The sequence below is a fragment of the Diabrotica undecimpunctata genome, chromosome 4 (genome assembly GCF_040954645.1).
Source record: "Diabrotica undecimpunctata isolate CICGRU chromosome 4, icDiaUnde3, whole genome shotgun sequence".
Taxonomy (NCBI): domain Eukaryota; kingdom Metazoa; phylum Arthropoda; class Insecta; order Coleoptera; family Chrysomelidae; genus Diabrotica; species Diabrotica undecimpunctata.
This window is the reverse complement of record NC_092806.1, coordinates 75,974,939-75,995,463: the sequence shown is the minus strand read 5'-3', so window position 1 is coordinate 75,995,463 and position 20,525 is coordinate 75,974,939. Positions and strand designations below refer to the sequence as shown.

The 20,525-nt window shown below is 28.4% G+C and overlaps 1 protein-coding gene and 1 long non-coding RNA gene across 2 annotated transcripts in view; both read right to left on the bottom strand.

The window, feature by feature from the left end:
* The window catches only part of Sf3a1 (splicing factor 3a subunit 1), a 69,805-nt gene extending 51,300 nt beyond the window's left edge, over nucleotides 1-18,505 (bottom strand). Inside the window, exons 1-2 of the mRNA XM_072529790.1 lie at nucleotides 18,255-18,505; nucleotides 1,017-1,181 (exon numbers count right to left, since the gene is read on the bottom strand). Of these exons, the coding sequence (XP_072385891.1) occupies nucleotides 1,017-1,181; nucleotides 18,255-18,351 (262 nt within the window). The 5' untranslated portion in view covers nucleotides 18,352-18,505. The remainder of the gene's footprint in view (nucleotides 1-1,016; nucleotides 1,182-18,254) is intronic.
* LOC140439702 (uncharacterized) lies at nucleotides 1,246-2,965 on the bottom strand. Its single transcript, XR_011950685.1, has 2 exons — nucleotides 2,402-2,965; nucleotides 1,246-1,673 (listed from the first exon to the last, which is right to left on the bottom strand). It is a non-coding gene; the product is annotated as an uncharacterized lncRNA (long non-coding RNA).
* Nucleotides 18,506-20,525: the final 2,020 nt, after the last annotated feature.

The window sequence follows — 20,525 nt, the reverse complement described above, 5'->3', positions numbered from 1 at the left end:
ATAAGATGCATAAAAACTAAATTTAACAACTTCTCGTGCGATGAATTAAGATTTAGAAGATATTTATATGCATTGGAGACGGTTGTGTGAAATTCTCTGAGCTGGGTAAAGGTTGCATTAGTAGGTAACCCTTTTGTATCAATAATCTTTGCGAATAACTGTTTGATAACAATACGATTATTGGAATACCTACTAACTAACGTGGAAAGTGCAATGCTGTAATTAGGCTCTATAAGTGTGAGGTTCTCTATTAACTGGAAGGGCTCTCCTTTTAACAGGGAACGCAATTAAATAAACTTTTCTATATTAGTGAGTGATGTATCTGCATCTACGGTGCTAGTAAATATTTGAAGAAAGGTTTGAAATTTGTTGAAATCGCCAGAAAAACATTCCAATTGGATTTGCGGCAATTTTATGCTTCTTTGCGTGGGTAAACTAGAAAGATTATTTTGAGAAAAAGAACTAGAAGAACTGCTATTTTCTGTTAACCTAAATTTAAGCAAATTCTCCTCAAGTGTGGAGAGCATATTTAAATAAATATTATCGATAATGTTTGTACCTTCACCATCTTCAACTTCAGAGGATTCTATTTCATTTTGGGCTTGGCAATAAGAATCATACGCCTTTTTTAAATGCAAAATACGATCTTTAGTGGAGTGAATAGTGAGATTAGCCAAAGATCTTCGTGATAACGACTTTGATAGACAATAGTGCACATACTCTTTCGAAAGACTTATTAACTAGTAAGTAGTATTTAGTAGTAGGAATTTTGTTTAGTTCTTTATGTATTTGTACTGATTTTATTTATGCTATTTGTTTTTCTCTCTTTTTCTCTTTAATAAATCATTTTGTACCTTTGGATAGCTTTTTGAACCGTTAGTGTTTATGGCATTTTTATATTACAGGTAAGAACTCATTTTAGGACATTCTTATCTTATCTCTTATCTTATCTAATCCATCTAGTTACTTGTTTTATTCAAGTTCATATATTCTGTATTCAAATCAAAAGTACCTACCTTTTCCTTCCCTAAAGTCTTTAACTTTATGTTGATAGTAAGAATGGTAAGGATCCCCACTGTTTAAAAAATTAAACTTAGGGTTTCCTAACTCATTTTGTCTAATACGAGCTTCAAATTCTGGACCATTTCTAGCAACAAAACTTGCAGTTTTGTCGACAATATCTTTATTATTGTTCAGGAAAAACTACGTTTCAGCGTTGTGAAAAAATGGAAAAAATATAGCACATTATATATAAAAATATATTGACTTAAATAAATTCCAAGGTTATAAAGGAAAATATTCACAGAAATATTACATACGATTAAAAATAAGAATTAGTAATACTAGGAGATGTAATTAAATACAGTTAAAACATTACACCTATACAGCTTTAGTTACAATGGAGGCATTGGTCTACTACCTATAACCGGTAAATATTTTAAAAATCATCATTCTAGCTTGAAAACACTGTGTGGGTCCTAGCCTCCTCAAGATATTATCTCTAATCGTCCCTATTCAATAACAAAATATGCCGGAGTGTCTTATAATTCCTACTTGTAATTAGTGCAAAACTATGGATCACCAACTGGATAAGTGAAAACCAACTAGTTATCAATGCATCGAGGACATAAATCCAGCCATTAGAAAATCCTGCCTAGCTCGGACTCCTCCACCTGGAAGAAATCGAAAAGACAGTTATAACTTACTAGATAAACAGCACAAAAAAATTCAAAACACACAACAACGATGTACATACGAATTTACCAAATTTTCAAATGGATAAATCACAAAAAGACCTCCCAGATGCAGGTGAGATAAAAAGTGATAGTGCATGGGTATCAGTCTACCACAAGAAACGTCAACGCAATGATGATAGTCCTGAATTGAAAAAATTCTAAACAAGCTACACTCAAAGATTATTGGCAGAACAAAACTATTCATACATCTAATAGATACGAGGTACTTGAAAATGATAAACCTTGTGAAGAGGTTGAAATGCTGGAAGACCAAAGAGACGAACAACCACCATATATATATATATATATATATATATATATATATATATATATATATATATATATATATATATATATATATATATATTGTTATGATGTATTGTTTGTGAATGATGAGCAATGAGTGTTTTTAATAATATAGGGTTTTTATCGCGGTTCTCAAAGAATTAGTTTGTAAGTACTTTTTTAAATTATCTTTATTATATCTATTATGAAACACACATATATATCTAACCTAGCCAATGTAAATTTAAAATAAACTATCTTTAAATTGAAATTCTTATGAAACTAATTAAATTCTATAGACAATGTAAAATTTAAACAAACTATCTTCAAAATTGAAATTGTTATGACACTAACTAAATTATATTAACAAAATTTTGTACCTTTCCGTCACTGAATGCCTAAATGAACTGTTTTCCACTATATAGATTCTAATCACCACTCAATGTCTTCGTGCTTCGGTTATCCTTGTTTTTGTGAAATTTTTGGTTGGAAATAGTTGGTTGCCTATGCACATGGCTCACTTAAATATATTTACAATACTATAATTAATAAAACTTTATTACACTTATTATATGCTAATTTCTTAAAAATGCCCTCACATAAATATATTTTTATAAAATTCTCTAGTATATAACTTATTAAAATAACCAAATACTTTTTATATCTAATATTATCTAGTATATAAATTATAAATTATTTTCTTTAAACACCAATCATTGCAAGGATTCATGTGATCGAGAGTAAAAACTGTTTGGAATGTGGAGTAGAAGGTGACCTAGATCATGTAATTTTTGGTTGTGCCAAATATAATTTGGAATCCACCTTATTATATAATAATATAGTTCGTATTACCGGTAAATCTCCGTTTAACGTTTTATCTGCCCTAGCGACTCAAAATAGATTAATTTACGATTGCATAATCGATTTTTTGACCAAATGTAATATTTTTCTTTAGTTAAAAAAAAAATAGTGGTTTTTACTTTTTACCTTTGTTTTCTCTCCTTTATATGTTTAATCCTATTTACCGTGGCCAAGTTCTCCTGTGTATGTTATATATTATAATGTCCTGATGGTCCCCTGGACGTGAAACGAGTGACCCATGTTAATTGTATATGTTTATGGATATATATGTGTATGTATTATTTATATTTTTTCTCTTCTTTTTGTTAAATGTTGTAAATTCATCTATTTTAGTCTATTTGATTGCAAATAACTCAAAAACTTTTTACTGTACCTAATGAGATTAAAAGATCATGTAACTGGCTGTATGGCAAACTGCCGAAGCCATAAAAATAAAAAAAATAAAAAATAAAAAAAAAAAAAACACCAATCATCTCAATACCCCAAAATTAAATTTAAAATAAATAATTTACTTATTTTTTTGTTAAATATTAATTTTCTTATCCACATACCTTAGTAAATATAATAAATTAACTAATTTAATTTCTTATTTAAAAATTGTTCTATTAAGTACGCCTCTGTTTCCATGTCTACGTCAAACTGTCATGTCAAATGGAAGTTTGTATAGACAAAATCTAGAAATTATTTCCATTCAAAAGCTTTCATCCATATGAATTGGTAAGTTTTACACTTTATCATATTATTTTTAGAAAGACAATTATAGAATCCATTTTGTATCTAACCCCAAAATATGATTTTTAGGGCACCAACAATATCCATATGTACAAAATCATCAAGTATGATGTCAAATTGATTCACAACAATGAAATCTACCATCTATCTATGAAATGGATCTATCAGTAAGCTGTTAGTGTTGTTATTATTAGTGTTAAGTATAGAAAACATTATTCATTCTCTTCATAATATTTAAATATGTCATTGATATGAAAAATTCCTCTAGGTCTATTATCTGTATCTATTAACACATAACTATTTAGTCCATTCTGATTTTCAATTCTGTATGGACCTTCAAACATTGGTTGTAATTTCTTACAATGGTTTTCTTTAACATTACTCTTTCTAAGTGAACGAATTAACACTTGGTCTCCTTTTTGAAATGTGATAGGTTTTTTTATTTTTTTATTTTGTCTTCTGATATATTTTTCAGCTTTCCTCCTAATTCGGTTATTCACTTTCTGCATTACTTGTTCTAACATATCCTGATTATATTCATTAATCCATTTTCTGTTTCCTATATGGCCAAACATTAAATATTCTGGTACTTCCTCTGTATTTAAATTATGTGTATTATTTAAAAAATATTCTACTTGTGGTATATGTTGCTGCCACGTTTCATGTTGATTCTGGCATACTATTCTTAAATATTTTATAACTTTTTTAATATATCTTTCTGCAGGATTTGCCTGAGGATGTCTGATACTTGTAAAATGAATGTTGATTCCCTTTTTCTCACAAAATGCTCGAAATTTTTGGTTGTTAAAATATGTAGCATTATCTATTATGCAATTTCTAAATGGTCCTATTTCTTCGAAAAATTAATTAATATATAATTTCAATGTTGTAACATTTGTTCTTGAGCAGGGATATAGTTTAATAAATTTTGTATATAAATCAACTATCACTAGTATATGCTTTTTTCCTGTTGGACTTGGAACTAAATTTGAGATAAAATCCATGGACACTGTATTTAGTTTTTCATATAAAACATTAGATCTATATGTGTTCTGGTTTTTGAAATTCTTTTCTTTGTTTATTTGACATATTGGGCATTGGGTAGTAATTTCCTTTGCTATACTTATGTCATTCTTTGCAAAATAATTGTCCCTAAATAGCATCCATAGCTTTCTTGGACCAATATGCATGTAATTATTATGTAAATTTTTCAATATTTTCCTTGCCAAAGTTCTACTTATTACATATACTTCTATGCCATTTATTATTTTATAATAAACTCCATCTTTCTTAAGGACTTTTTGTTTTTCACTCAAATTGATCTGATCTCTTACAATTTCTTCTTTAGAATATAATCCAGTGCTTTCTACTAATTGATTTAATCCAATTTTTATTGTTCGCTGCCCTTTTTGTGATTGTATTTTCTAACCTTGATAAAGCATCTGCCACTATGTTGGATTTTCCAGAAATGTATTTGATTTCAAAGGAGTATTCACTCAATATTAGACTCCACCTATGTATTCTACTGTTTCCATATTTGTTATTTAATATAGATGTTAAAGCTTGGTGATCTGTTTCTATTGTAAATTCATTACCCAACAAATAAAATCTTAATTTTGTGACACAGTGTATAATACTTGCTAGTTCTAATTCTGAAACTGAGTAACCCTTTTCATGTGGCTTTGTAATTCTTGAAATGAATTGTATTGGGTATTCGACCCCATCATGTATTTGTAATAATACCCCTGATAATCTCTCTATGGATGCATCTGTTCTTAATATGAATGGCTGTGTGTAGTCAGGATAGTATATTTTTAAATTTGACAGAAAAATGTTTTTAATTTCTTGGAATGCTAGTTCTCTTCTCTGATCCCATCTCCATTTTACACCTTTTCTCAGTAATTCAAGTAATGTAATTTCTTTTATACTTAGATCTGGTATCATCCTTTTATAATAATTAATTATTCCAATAAATCCTCTTAAAGTTCTTAAATTGTGTGGTGTTTTATATTCCTGAATGACCTGTGTCCGTTCTGGATCCATTTCGATTCCCTTAGCGTTAAGTTTATAACCTAGATATATTACTTCTTTTTGAAAAAATGTAGATTTTTCTTGATTTATTTTTAGTCCAACTTTGTCTAATCTGTTGATTATAATTTTTAGGTGTTTCTCATGATCTTCGGCCGTTTTAGAAAAAATTAATATATCATCAATGTAGTGAATTACAAAATGTTCATATTGATCCAAACTATTATGAAGACATCTACATAGAGCACTGCAAGATGATTGAAGTCCAAATGGTACTACTTTGAATTGATATACTACTCCATCTATCTGAAATCCTGTATACTGTCTACTTTTTCTTTCTAGAGGTATTAACCAGAAACTATGCTGTAAATCGATTTTAGTGAAAAATGACATTCCTGTAATTCTTCCTAGTATTCCATCTATATTCATTGGTGCTTCAAATTGCTTTTCAGTAATCTTGTTAATATTCCTTGCATCCAAACATAACCTGATTTCACCTGATCTTTTATGTACTACTACTATAGGGTTTATAAAACGTGTATATGCCTTCTCAATGATTCCAACTTCTAACATATTATTAATCGTTCTGTTTACTTCTTCTCTGTATTTATATGGTATTGGGTATGATATTGTTTTAAAATCTTTTTCTTCTTTAACTTTTATACTATGGATATAATTTTGTGCAATTCTATTTTCTTTATTGACAAGTCCCTTGTGTTGCTGCAATATGGAAACGACTATTGATTTATATTCTTCAGGGCAATTTAAAACTTTTATCATATCTTCTTCTTTACAAATAAAATTATTCTTCATTATGTACTCATTATTCCTTGCTTCCAATTTTACGCACTCCACCTCGTAGGCATCTATCTGCTTAAAATTTCCATTCCTTAAATATTCACTACAATAATTATTCTTTACATTTTTTTGGGACATTTCCCTATCATCAAAATATATTTCTTCTTTATAAAAATCATTATTTTCTTTTAACAATATCCTATCAACTCTTATTCCTTCTTCCCCCTCATCTTTCTGCATAAATTTAATTATTTGCCTTTCCAAAGTTACCATTTTTTCTTCAAAATCTATCTTTACTTTCTTCTTTTCCAATTCATCATTTCCCATTAATATATCAACACATAAATCCTTGACAATAAATCCTTGCATATTAATTTGTTTATTAAGAATATTAATTTTAAAATTGGCTAGTTTATCAATTTCACCCAACTTCTTATTATTTGCACCAACAATTTTAATTTTTGGAATCTTTATTATATCTGATAGTTTTATTGTATTAAAAATAAAATTCTCCGAGACTAAAGTACTTTCTGAACCAGTATCTATCATAATTTTAATCATTTTATTTTTGGCCAAAGCATTTATATAAATTAAATTAATAGATTCAATAATTTTATCTTCATCTATCGAAATAAATTCAGAAGGTTTTTCATAATAGCAATGGCCTAACTTGTAATTCAAAAAGTTTACTGAACAAAATTTTGATTATTAGAATTGTCAGATTGTATCTGACCACTTGGATCTGATGTCCTATGTCTTTCCCTACTATGACTTCTACTCACATTTTCTTGCCTTGTACTATTTCGTTCCCTGTCTTCGCAGCTTCTATTCCTTCGTACACAATTTACCTGTCTGTTATAGGTAGGTCACTCTGTATTTCTTCTATTGTTAAAATCTTGTCTATTATTATTAGTATTGTTATTAAAATTTTGTCTATTATAACTAGTATTGTTATTAGGATTCTGTCTATTTTGATTATTGTTATTATTATTAAAATTTTGTAAACTATCACCATACCTAGTATTATTGTTATATAATTGTCTATATTGTTGATAATCATTCTTATTATATTGAAAGTTATTATTGCCTTTTCTATTGTTGTTATTATTACTTGTCATATTTGATTTTAAATTGTGATTATACTTTCCAAAATATAGAATTTCTCTAAACTTTGCTTGCTCTCATTCACCCCAATAATAATTTAAAAATTTATTTTCAAATGTTTGAAAATTATCTAAATCATTTTCAATACTAGCAAACCAAGTTGCTGCATTGTCATTTAATGTCATTCTAATATAATCTTTAATATCATTAATATTATTCACTAATCTTAATTTATGTTTTAAACTGTTATGTATACTCTAGGATGCAAATTTTTTATATTACCAGTGAATTTAATCCCAGTCTCATTTGTTAAATTTAAGTAAGGTCTCCCTATGTCTCTCATTTGTGAAATATCATCTATTCTCTGTTCCACATTTCTTATTTGATTACTATTTATTTGGATATTTTGTTGTATATCGTCTAATTTTGTTTCTGTGTTTCTCCTGTCTTCGTTAATTTTTACTTCTAAGTTACATTTCTGCAACTCTATTTTCTGTTCTATATCTATCTTATTATCTTGAATAATCCTCTTTACTTCTGTCCTCTCATTGTCTATCCTTTTCTTGTAGTCATTCCGTATACTTTTTATTTCATTTGCTACTTTTTTCTCTGCAGTTTCAAGTTTTTTATCCATTTGTTTTTCCATTTGTTTTACAATTTTATTATTATTATCTTCTATTTTCTTTTCTAATTTTCTATAATTCTCTTCCAATTTCTGTTCCATTTTTTTCATGTCTTCTTTGACTTCTTTTGAATTCTGTTCCATTTTTTGTTCTATTTTTTTCATGTCTTCTTTGACTTGTTTTGAATTCTCTTCCATTTTTTTCGTATTCTCTTCCATTTTTTGTTCCATTTTTTTCGTATTCTCTTCTATTGTCTTGTTCATCTGCATCATTAATGACATCAAAGCTGCCATATTGACATTTTCCTCTCTTTCTGGATTCATTTCTGCAGTATCTTGTGGAACTTGAACTAAACTCTCCTCTTGTATAGGTTGTGTTTCTACTTCCAAATCTTCTTCATTCTTTTTGCTTCTTGTACCTTTCTTTCCTCGAGACATTTTGAGACTTTACTTGTTCAAATATAATTAAAAATAAAATCTATAATTTTTTCTTTCTACTGATAATTAATTTAATTATATGAGAGCACTTATCTTCCCAAACTAATTCTTTTAAATAGAGAGCCCCGCGGTGGGCGCCAAATTGTTATGATGTATTGTTTGTGAATGATGAGCAATGAGTGTTTTTAATAATATAGGGTTTTTATCGCGGTTCTCAAAGAATTAGTTTGTAAGTACTTTTTTAAATTATCTTTATTATATCTATTATGAAACACACATATACAGGTTGAACGAATTTAAAACGGAACATACAATTTAATATATGTCTGTTTGAACTGCATTTGAAATAGTGGACCAATATAAAACTTGGACAAAAATAAATCCATACCCGGTGATAGACATTGTATAAAATATCGTTCAACTATCTGTCTCCTTTTAGGACGCACCATAGTCTTTAGCACCGCCCAAAGTCAATGTTGCCAAATCGCCGTGTAATAATCCGATTTGCGGATCTTTTTGAGAGTTATATCTTCTTCGTATCTTTAAATAAATATTTGCCTATATTTTTCATTGTATTTACCAATCTACTATAACAGACTAATAACAAAAATAAACTTAATGGTTTGTAGTTATTTCCTTTCTTTTCTGTAAATATTTGGTTATTATGGTTAACACCTTATTTGAAAAACATCAAGAGGAATGAGATTGGCAACATCGCTCAAAATATTCATCTGTTTGACGGCATAATAACTGCTTGTATAGTCTAGTATTCACAGTGATTCTAGGCTGTAAGTCCGTAGCGTGAAAATAAAATATTTTCGTAAAAATATTAAAATGTATAAAATTGAAGAAAAACTACAAATTTTAACTTGGCATTTTGGAGGTCGCTCGATTCGAGATATAGTTAATTTATTCGTTGTTTCTTTTGCGAATAGGCCGGTTCCTTCGATTTCCACAGTTGAGAGAATAATTCAAAAATTTCGCAGATGTGGATGTATTCAAAACTGCCACAAGTGTAACAATCTTGGTGAACCACCTGTTCGTCAAAAGAGTGAACAACGTATAAATAATGAAGTTGATGTTTGTTTTGTTGTTGAGGCCAGCCAGCCGTGTTCAAGCAGGGAAATTGCTGAACAAGTAAACTTAAGTAAAAACACTGTTCGAGGTATTTTAAAAAGAAATGGATATCGTTGCTATAAAGTTCAAACAACTCAAGAACTTTTTCCCGAGGACAATACTAGACGAATGGTATTCTGTGAAGAGATGATGGAAAAGCAAAATGCTGACGAAAATTTTTTAAAGAACATTTTATTTACTGACGAATCGACATTTTCTCTTCACAGGAAACACAATCCATCCATTGTTCGATATTGGTCTCGGGAAAATAAACATCTAAGTATTCCTCTGTGCGCACACAATACCCACAAAAACTTAATATTTGGACGGGTATTTTGGGCGATTATGTAATAGGTCCTTTTTTTATTGAGGGCAACCTGAACGGCACAAAATACCTCGAACTGCTACAAAATCAAATCGTTCCGGCTATTCAGCAACTTCCTAATATGAATTTTGGAGATATTTGGTACCAGCAGGACGGATGTCCCAGTCATAATACAAGGGCAGTTACCGAATATCTCCAAAGGACATTTCCAAACCGGTTAATTGCGACAAACGGTACAATCAAGTGGCCTCCAAGATCAGCAGATTTCTCCCCAAATGATTTCTTTTTTTGGGGGTTTCTTAAATCAAAGATTTATCGGCACAATTTTGAACGTGCCGAAAATTTAATGGAGTTAAGGGCGAAAATTATCCAACATTGTGCCGACGTTACGCCGAATCAACTCAGAAATACAAGAGCTTCTTTGTATGATAGATTCACCTATTGTTCGGATGTTCAAGGTGGATTATTTGAACCTTTACTCCATTAAATTATGTGCCTAAATAGGTTTTTTTAGTTGTTTTTAGAATTTTATCTTTTAAGTTTCTTTTAGAAATTAAGTTTTGTTTCTCTTAAGATTTACTAAGTTTTAAGATTCTTTTAGAGTTTATATTTTGTTTTTTTACGAATTTATTTTTTATTTTCCAAACCGTTACGGCAAAAAGCAATTACAAACCTATTTTATTAAGAAGAATTATTTGTAAATCGATTTTACAAATAATTTTTCGAGCATAAAACGTGATAGGTGCGTAAAATATGCGTTTCATTTAAATTGTTCGACATGCTCCTTCCGTGGATCATTGATTACTGGCTGAGCTCACTGAGCTGAGAGCCGAGTGTGACACGGAGTCAGTGTTGCCGATGTCACGATATGAAATTATGTTACAGCTGCTAAAATTATCAGATTTTGCCAAAAATTATGTTAAAATTTTTGCAAAATTATGTTAAAATTTTTGCAAAATTATGTTAAAAATTTTTATCTTGGTAGTTTCTAAAGGTAATAAAAATACATTAAAAAAAATTATTTTATTCAACTTAACTTGTTAATTAAAAAAAAACATGAACAAAATATATTTAATATCAAATAGGTACTATAATAAAACTAATTTACTTAATTATTATACAAATTTATATAATTTAGGATTCTTGTATAATAAAAACAACAGCTAACTTAACTAGAAATTAATATAATATGAATATTTGTAAAAAAAACAAACTTTTTTATATTTCAACAGGCCATTTTGTGCCTTCTTAAGTATACAGTTGAGTCCACGGATCTTTAGCCGTGCGTCATTAATACCTGGCGAGATAAAACACATACTTTTTATCTAGCATCATTGTCTTCCACGCATGAAACTAAGGATAAACCAGCTACCGCCTGTTATTAAGTAAAGATACATGTTATTTTTACGAACGCTCTACAGTCAGTACATCGAACAGAGATAGGTACAAAAAAGACGCTTGGACGTTTTCAGATTGTAAGTACAATTTTTGACGTTTCTGGTTTGTTTACGTTTGTGGCTGTCAGTTTGTTGACTATTTTGCTATTTTTTGTCCTGTTTTTACATTTTGGAATTATTTATATTACACAAACAGTTATTTTCACAACTAACTTTATATTGCAGTTGAAAATTTTATGGTAAGTGTATTTTATTTTGCCCTTAATTTTCCTTAAAGTTAACCTTATTTACAAAGATGGTCATAACCACTTTCTGTCACTTGCTGTTGCGTTGAGTAAATTTCCGACTGATTTCGTATGCTTTAAATCATGACACACGGGTAAAGATAAATTGACTCAATTGAAATATGTCGTTATTGAATTCGTTATTGATCGAATTTCATGGCATGTGATTTCTCTCATCAAATGTGACAAAAATAAATAAATAACGAACATTTTCGTCCGGTTGGCAACACTGCTGAAATAAAGACAATAGTAGCTTTCAATTTTTATACATGATGGGCGGGGCAACCTATTTGGGTGGAGTTTTGACTTGTTCTTGAATGAGTTCAGAATCCAACAGCCCGCTGAAGTATTGTATTTTTATAATATAATTATTTGACAATTGTTGGCCAACCACCTAGAGCGGAGTTGAGCCAAAATACATTGATTTCCTATGTTCCGTTTTAAATTCGTTCAATCTGTATATCTAACCTAGCCAATGTAAATTTAAAATAAACTATCTTTAAATTGAAATTCTTATGAAACTAATTAAATTCTATAGACAATGTAAAATTTAAACAAACTATCTTCAAAATTGAAATTGTTATGACACTAACTAAATTATATTAACAAAATTTTGTACCTTTCTGTCACTGAATGCCTAAATGAACTGTTTTCCACTATATAGATTCTAATCACCACTCAATGTCTTCGTGCTTCGGTTATCCTTGTTTTTGTGAAATTTCTTTTTCCAATTATCAGCTTCCACCAATTTAAAATATATTTCTTCTTAAGCATTTATAAATCACCAAGCAAACCAGCAAACAGCATTTATATTTATTCTTCTTTTCAATATACCAATATCCAATCACCAAATATATTATATAATTTTAATATTCAATTAATACTTCTTCCATTATACAATCACCATTTATACATAACAGAATTTTTAATCTTCAATAATATTTTCTTGATACTGTTTCTTAATCTTGATTTAACTCACTATATTGAACAATTGTAACTGATTGACTGACTAACTAACTTTCATACTAAAACTGGCCATCATAGTAACTGTAACTCATAACTGATTGACTAACTGAATAGACATCTTGAATCCAAATCACCGGGTATTTATATCTTTTTCGATGTTCCAGAATCATCTAGCAAGAAATCATGTTCGATTTTGTTCCATCTCTTCTATATGGATGTTCTGGAACAGTCCATTTCGCAAACAAAGCCATCTCCGGTGATCTAGAGAATTCCTTACTTTTCTATCGTTAATTTTGTCGGCATTTAGGCTTTTCAGATCAGAATATACACTTAAATCAGTAACTTAACATTCTAATTTAATAAACTACACATTTTAAACAACATATTATTATAACCCCACTTTATATTCATAATTATTATTTAAACATCACTCCCATAGTATGTATATCTGTCTGTCACTGAACTGTATAGTTGGTTGCCTATGCACATGGCTCACTTAAATATATTATTATAACTATGTTAATTATATTAACAATACTATAATTAATAAAACTTTATTACACTTATTATATGCTAATTTCTTAAAAATGCCCTCACATAAATATATTTTTATAAAATTTTCTAGTATATAACTTATTAAAATAACCAAATACTTTTTATATCTAATATTATCTAGTATATAAATTATAAATTATTTTCTTTAAACACCAATCATCTTAATATATATATATATATATATATATATATATATATATATACATATATATATATATATATATATATATATATATATATATATATATATATATTGATTTAGAGTATCAGCAATCGGTCAGGAAATAAAACTCTATTTGTTCAGTCTCAATATTTCGTCACGATTTTGTGACTTCTTCAGGAGAAAACTGTAAATTTATTAGAATAATTAATGATTATATGTAAACAAAATGAATATTTTAATACTTACAACTATAAGAATGAAAATTTAAATTTTTCTGGCATATCTAAATAAATGACATATTTTTGTTTGATTTTATTAAGGAGTTATGGTAACCGCAATATGTTATAGAGTGAATTCCCGTTGTAGAATTTTCAGCGAGTAGGTTAAAATAAACAATTACTATGACAGTATTATTCATTTTATAAAGTGGAAAGATGGAATTAATAAAATTGAGAAAGAATCAGGAACACGATAAATTGATCTATAAAATGTAATTGATGGTATGTAGTCAGTTACTGCAATACTGATATTTAGGAATGTAATAAAATTATAGGTACAGTTACTAGAGAATTACTATAATAAGTATGTGTTTAAAGGTTAAGATCTATCATATTATATATTGTTTAATATGTTGCAGTAGATATTACTTAAATGATTGGTGTCTGTCTTATAATTGATAGATTCAGGAGTTTTATTAATGTGTACCATTTCAAGGAAAAGCCGATTTTTATAATTATCAACTTGTTCCAAGATTTTTACATTATTAAAGTCAAAGTTATGTCCTGTCTTCAAGTGGTGGTCCACTAAGGCACAAGAGTTTTTTTGTATGTTACAGTCACTTTTGTGTTGAGTGACACGTTTTTTAAGCCACTGTTGACTTTGACCAATATGACCTTAGTGGACCACCACTTGAAGACAGGACATAACTTTGACTTTAATAATGTAAAAATCTTGGAACAAGTTGATAATATATATATATATATATATATATATATATATAATAATAATATATAATATATATAATAATAATATATATAATAATATATATATATATATATATATATATATATAATATATATATATATATATATATATATATATATATATATATATATATATAATATATATATAATATATATATATATATATATATATATATATATATATAATATATATATATATATATATATATATATATATATATATATATATATATATATATATATATATATATATAACCGTCAATCCAATATAAATTAAGGATCACTCAGAAGAGTGGTGGGTTTTATCGGTCAAAAGGTGGAGAAAAAAGACAAAGTTGATGGCTACTTCATCTATTTATTGAAGACGTTTCGCTTTCTTAATCAGAAAGCATCATCAGTTCATCTAAAAAGAACAATATGAAAAAACATCACACAAGCATGGAAAAGTTGTTACATGTGTTACCTTAAAAAGATATGTAGCAGTCAATGATATTAAAGTTGTAAAGACACTTAAGTAAATGGACATTATACGATTACGATGTATAAACAATAAATTGAACTAAATAAGTTAACAATTTGTTCAAACTAAGCACAGCAAAAAGAACATGTGGTTTTGTTTTTTTATATAAAAATGTATAAGTAAAAAAACATTGAAAAAGAGAATGAAGAACTAAGAAAATCATAGATTCACTTCCAACAATACAGTAATAGTTATGATTTGGTTTTAACTTTAGGTAGTATTATTATATTAATTAATATTGAAATTGAATAATTTAATGTATAATGAAATTACCACTCCTGGCTTCTTGAATGCTGCCGGTAAAATGGTGTTTTATTAAGACAAACACGCCACCAACATAAAAAGACAGTAAAACCTTGAGGTCATTAATTATGGCAGAACAGCAAGGTGAAATACCAACCCTAATAATAGAGCGGTTTATTTAAATGATAAGATGAGTTTGGGTGACAACCTGCTTGTAAGGAACCAATAAATGAAAGGAAAGGTGGTTAATAACAACAAATTTCCCCCATTGATCGGCTACGAAAAAACAAACAAACAAGTGAGGTCAAACCAAAAACTCATATATAAATCGTCAACGTTGTGGCTGGTTAATCAGCCACAGGTGAAGATCAATTATAATTTCCAACAGTCCAAGGTTCATACACTTGGAGCTGTAAATGAAAAAGGATTCTATGAATCACTTCAATTATATAACTGTATTGAACTATTTGATTAAAAGCAGTTAATACAAATCTGTGTATATGCAACACGAGACTAGGTCAAAAGTAATACACCCAAATGCTCTTAATAAAAGAACAGACATCAGTAACTTGAGCCAAATATATCATGCTTTAATATTGCAGAATTAGGCTTAATAAGCTATTTACTTTATCATTGTCATTTAAGGTGTACAGGTTTACCATATTTTCTTATTAAATAATTAAATACATATAAACATATTAAAAAAAATTTAAATAAAATAAAAACAAAGAAATATTTCTTACTTATATTAACTTAAACTTATGTAACTTTTGACATAGTCACAAGCCTAATTTTGCAATATTAAAGCATGATATATTTGGCTCAAGTTACTGATGTCTGTTCTTTTATTAAGAGCATTCGGGTGTATTACTTTTGACCTAGTCTCGTGTTGCATATACACAGATTTGTATTAACTGCTTTTAATCAAATAGTTCAATACAGTTATATAATTGAAGTGATTCATAGAATCCTTTTTCATTTGCAGCTCCAAGTGTATGAACCTTGGACTGTTGGAAATTATAATTGATCTTCACCTGTGGCTGATTAACCAGCCACAACGTTGACGATTTATATATGAGTTTTTGGTTTGACCTCACTTGTTTGTTTGTTTTTTCGTAGCCGATCAATGGGGGAAATTTGGTGTTATTAACCACATTTACTTTCATTTATTGGTTCCTTACAAGCAGGTTGTCACCCAAACTCATCTTCATTTAAATAAACCGCTCTATTATTAGGGTTGGTATTTCACCTTGCTGTTCTGTCATAATTAAAGACCTCAAGGTTTTACTGTCTTTTTACGTTGGTGGCGTGTTTGTCTTAATAAAACACCATTTTACTGGCAGCATTCAAGAAGCCAGGAGTGGTAATTTCATTATACATTAAATTATTCAATTTCAATATTAATTAATATAATTATGCTACCTAAAGTTAAAATCTAATCATAACTATTGCTGTATTGTTGGAAGTGCATCTATGATTTTCTTAGTTCTTCATTCTCTTTTTCAATGTTTTTTTACTTATACATTTTTATATAAAAAAACAAAACCACATATTCTTTTTGCTGTGCTTAGTTTGAATAAATTGTTAACTTATTTAGTTTAATTTATTGTTTATACATCGTAATCGTATAATGTCCATTTACTTAAGTGTCTTTACAACTTTAATATCACTGACTGCTACATATCTTTTTAAGGTAACACATGTAACAACTTTTCCATGCTTGTGTGGTTTTTTCATATTGTTCTTTTTAGATGAACTGATGGTGCTTTCTGATTAAGAAAGCGAAACGTCTTCAATAAATAGATGAAGTAGCCATCAACTCTGTCTTTTTTTCTCCACCTTTTGACCGAAAAACCCACCACTCTTCTGAGTGATCCTTAATATATATATATATATATATATATATATATATATATATATATATATATATATATATATATATATATATACAAAATGTCGAGTGTCAAACCATTACAGGAATTTTTACAGCAGATTAATATATATATATATATATATATATATATATATATATATATATACAAAATGTCGAGTGTCAAACCATTACAGGAATTTTTACAGCAGATAACTCCAGGTAAATATACTTTAATGACTCATCCAAAAACTGTTCATTAATTGTAAAATCTTTAGCAGAAAAAATATGAAGTACCATACATACCAACTAAAACAAAACCGTGGATTCTGAGTTGTTATATGTAATTTACATCCTTCAACAAATCCAGATGACATTTAAAAAGCATTGCTAGTGCATGGACATACAGCACTGAACATCTCCAACATCAAGGCAAGAGGCACAAAGAAAAATCTGCCACTATTTAGTATAGAATTGGCTATTCATAGTAATAATAAAGATACATATGATATTACAAAATTACTCAACTCTATTGTCACAGTTTAGCCACCGCATCTGAAAAGGGAATTACCCCAATGTCAAAGATGTCAGCATTTTGGCTACACACACAATTATTGCAACAGGAGTTTGCGCTGTGTAAAATGTGTGGGCATCACCTATAGTCTCAATGTCCAAAAAAAAAGAATATAAAAGATGTTCAATGTGTATATTGTCTAGAAAATCATCCTGCCAGTTGCAAGGGATGTTCAGTACACAAAGAGCTGCAGAAGAGAAAAATTTCCAACACTTCGAGAAAAAAACATACATCTGCCAATCACTCAAACAATTATCAACTATGCGAAAATTGTTGCTGTAAGAGATAATACAAATACATCTACCACAGAAGAGACTTCTTTAGATTATTCTTTAAAAATCTTGTATTAAAATCACTCTTTCCACCAGTTTTCACATATCCAGAGACTTCAGTAAAATATATAATGCATATATTTTTTAAACTTTATAATTGACTCTATTTTATAAGAAGCGCTAAAAAATACCGGGATTTGATACAGATAGAACCTACTGATTAATCAAACTTTTTGGCAGATACAAAACATTATGAACAATTTATTACATACTATTCCTAGTATTATTAGTTAGAAAATACCTCTAGGATACCTGGGATAAATGTACCTGTAAAAATATATAAATGCAGCCATAAATTGTGGTATTTTTTGCAAAAGGATACTTCTCACCTCTGGTGGTGGATAAATGATTCCCACAATTGGATTTATTGGACCAGGTTCCTCATTGCCGTTGTTATTAGTTGACTCTAAAGGAGCCATTTAGATTGATTCACTCTTTAAAAATTGAAGTCAAAATATTGTTTTAAAATTTAGAACCAAACATTTTATATTACTCATAAATACATAAACAACATGACATTTTAACGTTTTAGCACAGTTAGTTAGTTTTCGTTTTTCGAGTTGAGTCTGTCACGTGTCACGTCATTTGTTACATTTTCTTCTTTTTTCTTTTTGTTGTTTTCGTTAACCACGTAAATTTAAGCTGTCAGCATTTACAATGGGTATGTTCAGATCAATGACATGTAATTAAGGAGGGCTCACGGTTCGTAGAATTACTAGGGACGCCTCTTCCGACTAACCAATGAACATTAAGCCCGAAATTATGTCACGAGAGTACAGAAATTTGAATCGTAACATTGTTAATCGTCGTTTTTATGTCTTTGATGTGTGGAAAATAGTAAGTAAAGATAGTTATGAAATAAAGATGTCTAGTGGATTATAATACCTAATTATGGAAAACTGTTGATAAACTCCATTCGCTTAGCTCGGGCATATTTTGACAGATTCATTGTCGGAAACCTACAACACAACAATTCCTACTTCTCAGTATTAATAGCTCAAGTATCCTGCTATTACAGACTTCTTTCTTTAAAAAAAGAAGAATTATTCTAAATAGTCGAAGTGTATACTAAACCCATCAAATTTTGGGTAGTATATATTTAAAAAATATATATTTAGTTGTTATAATTTAACATAACTATTTATTATATGGTGCAGATAAATAAATATTGATTGTCGGTAATTCGCAAAGTTCTATTTTATTTACTATTTAGTTTGTTTACTATTAATATTGGCTATGAGTACGGGTGCTTGGTTGTATAGTAATTTCCAGCCACTTTTAGTCTGTCAAAAAGTAACTAACTTCGCAAAAAAATAATTACTAAATTCACTAGACAGTTCGGACTGGGATTAGCGAACCGAGTTTATGTAGGCAGTTTGGTACTTAAAATTAATCAGAACCATTTGTTAACGTTTATCCCATGTAAATGCAGGATTTACGTAAATCTAGGACTTCAATCTCCATTTTATACTGAAAATTTGTCGCGTATACTGAATATCCATCAATACTGGATTAACTATTGAATGAATTACCGAATTACATAACTATTTTTTCCATTTTTTTGATATCTTTCCTTCACACTACAACCTGTGCCTGGCATTCTAAAATTTCATCAACATTATTATTACGTTAATACACAATGAAATTTTAAAGTTTTACATGTACATGTACAACTACAATAAATAACGTTTCTTCGATAATTCAAAATAAGTTTTTATAGAAACAACACCAAAATTTCAAATAAAAAAATATAAAGCAAACTGAGATATTTAAGAAGCGATAAATAATAAAGCAAATTTTAAACTGAAAGATAATTACCACGAACAAACTGTGATAATAAATGGGTTTTGTATTCTTGTGTACCTACTCTGGTGACGTAACTCAAGCATCCCCACCGCAGTCGGAAGAGGCAACCGTAGTAAGTCTATGGACCGTGAGGAGGGCTGTTTTAATAATAGTAGTTTTCATCAGTCTCCATGTTTTTCGTATATTATATATATATATATATATATATATATATATATATATATATATATATCGCTAATAACACTCTTTTAGATGAACTGATGATGCTTATTGAACAATAGGCGAAACGTCTTCAATAAATAGATAAAGTAACACAACTCTTGTCTTTTTTATCTCCAGACCGATAACATCCCATTCACTTACGAGTGCACATTTTTTATATTAAATTAAACGGTCATATACCTTAAAGATATATATATATATATATATATATATATATATATATATATATATATATATATATATATATATATATATATATATATATATATATATATATATATATATATATATATATATATATATATATATATATATATTGAGATGATTGGTGTTTAAAGAAAATAATTTATAAATACAATACTAGATAATATTAGATATTAAAAGTATTTGGTTATTTTAATAAGTTATATACTAGAGAATTTTATAAAAATATATTTGTGTCAGGGCATTTTTAAGAAATTAGCATATAATAATTGTAAAAAGTTGTATTTTAATGTTGTAAATATATTTAAGTGAGCCATGTGATTAGGCAACCAGATATACATACTTTCGAAGTGACAGTTTA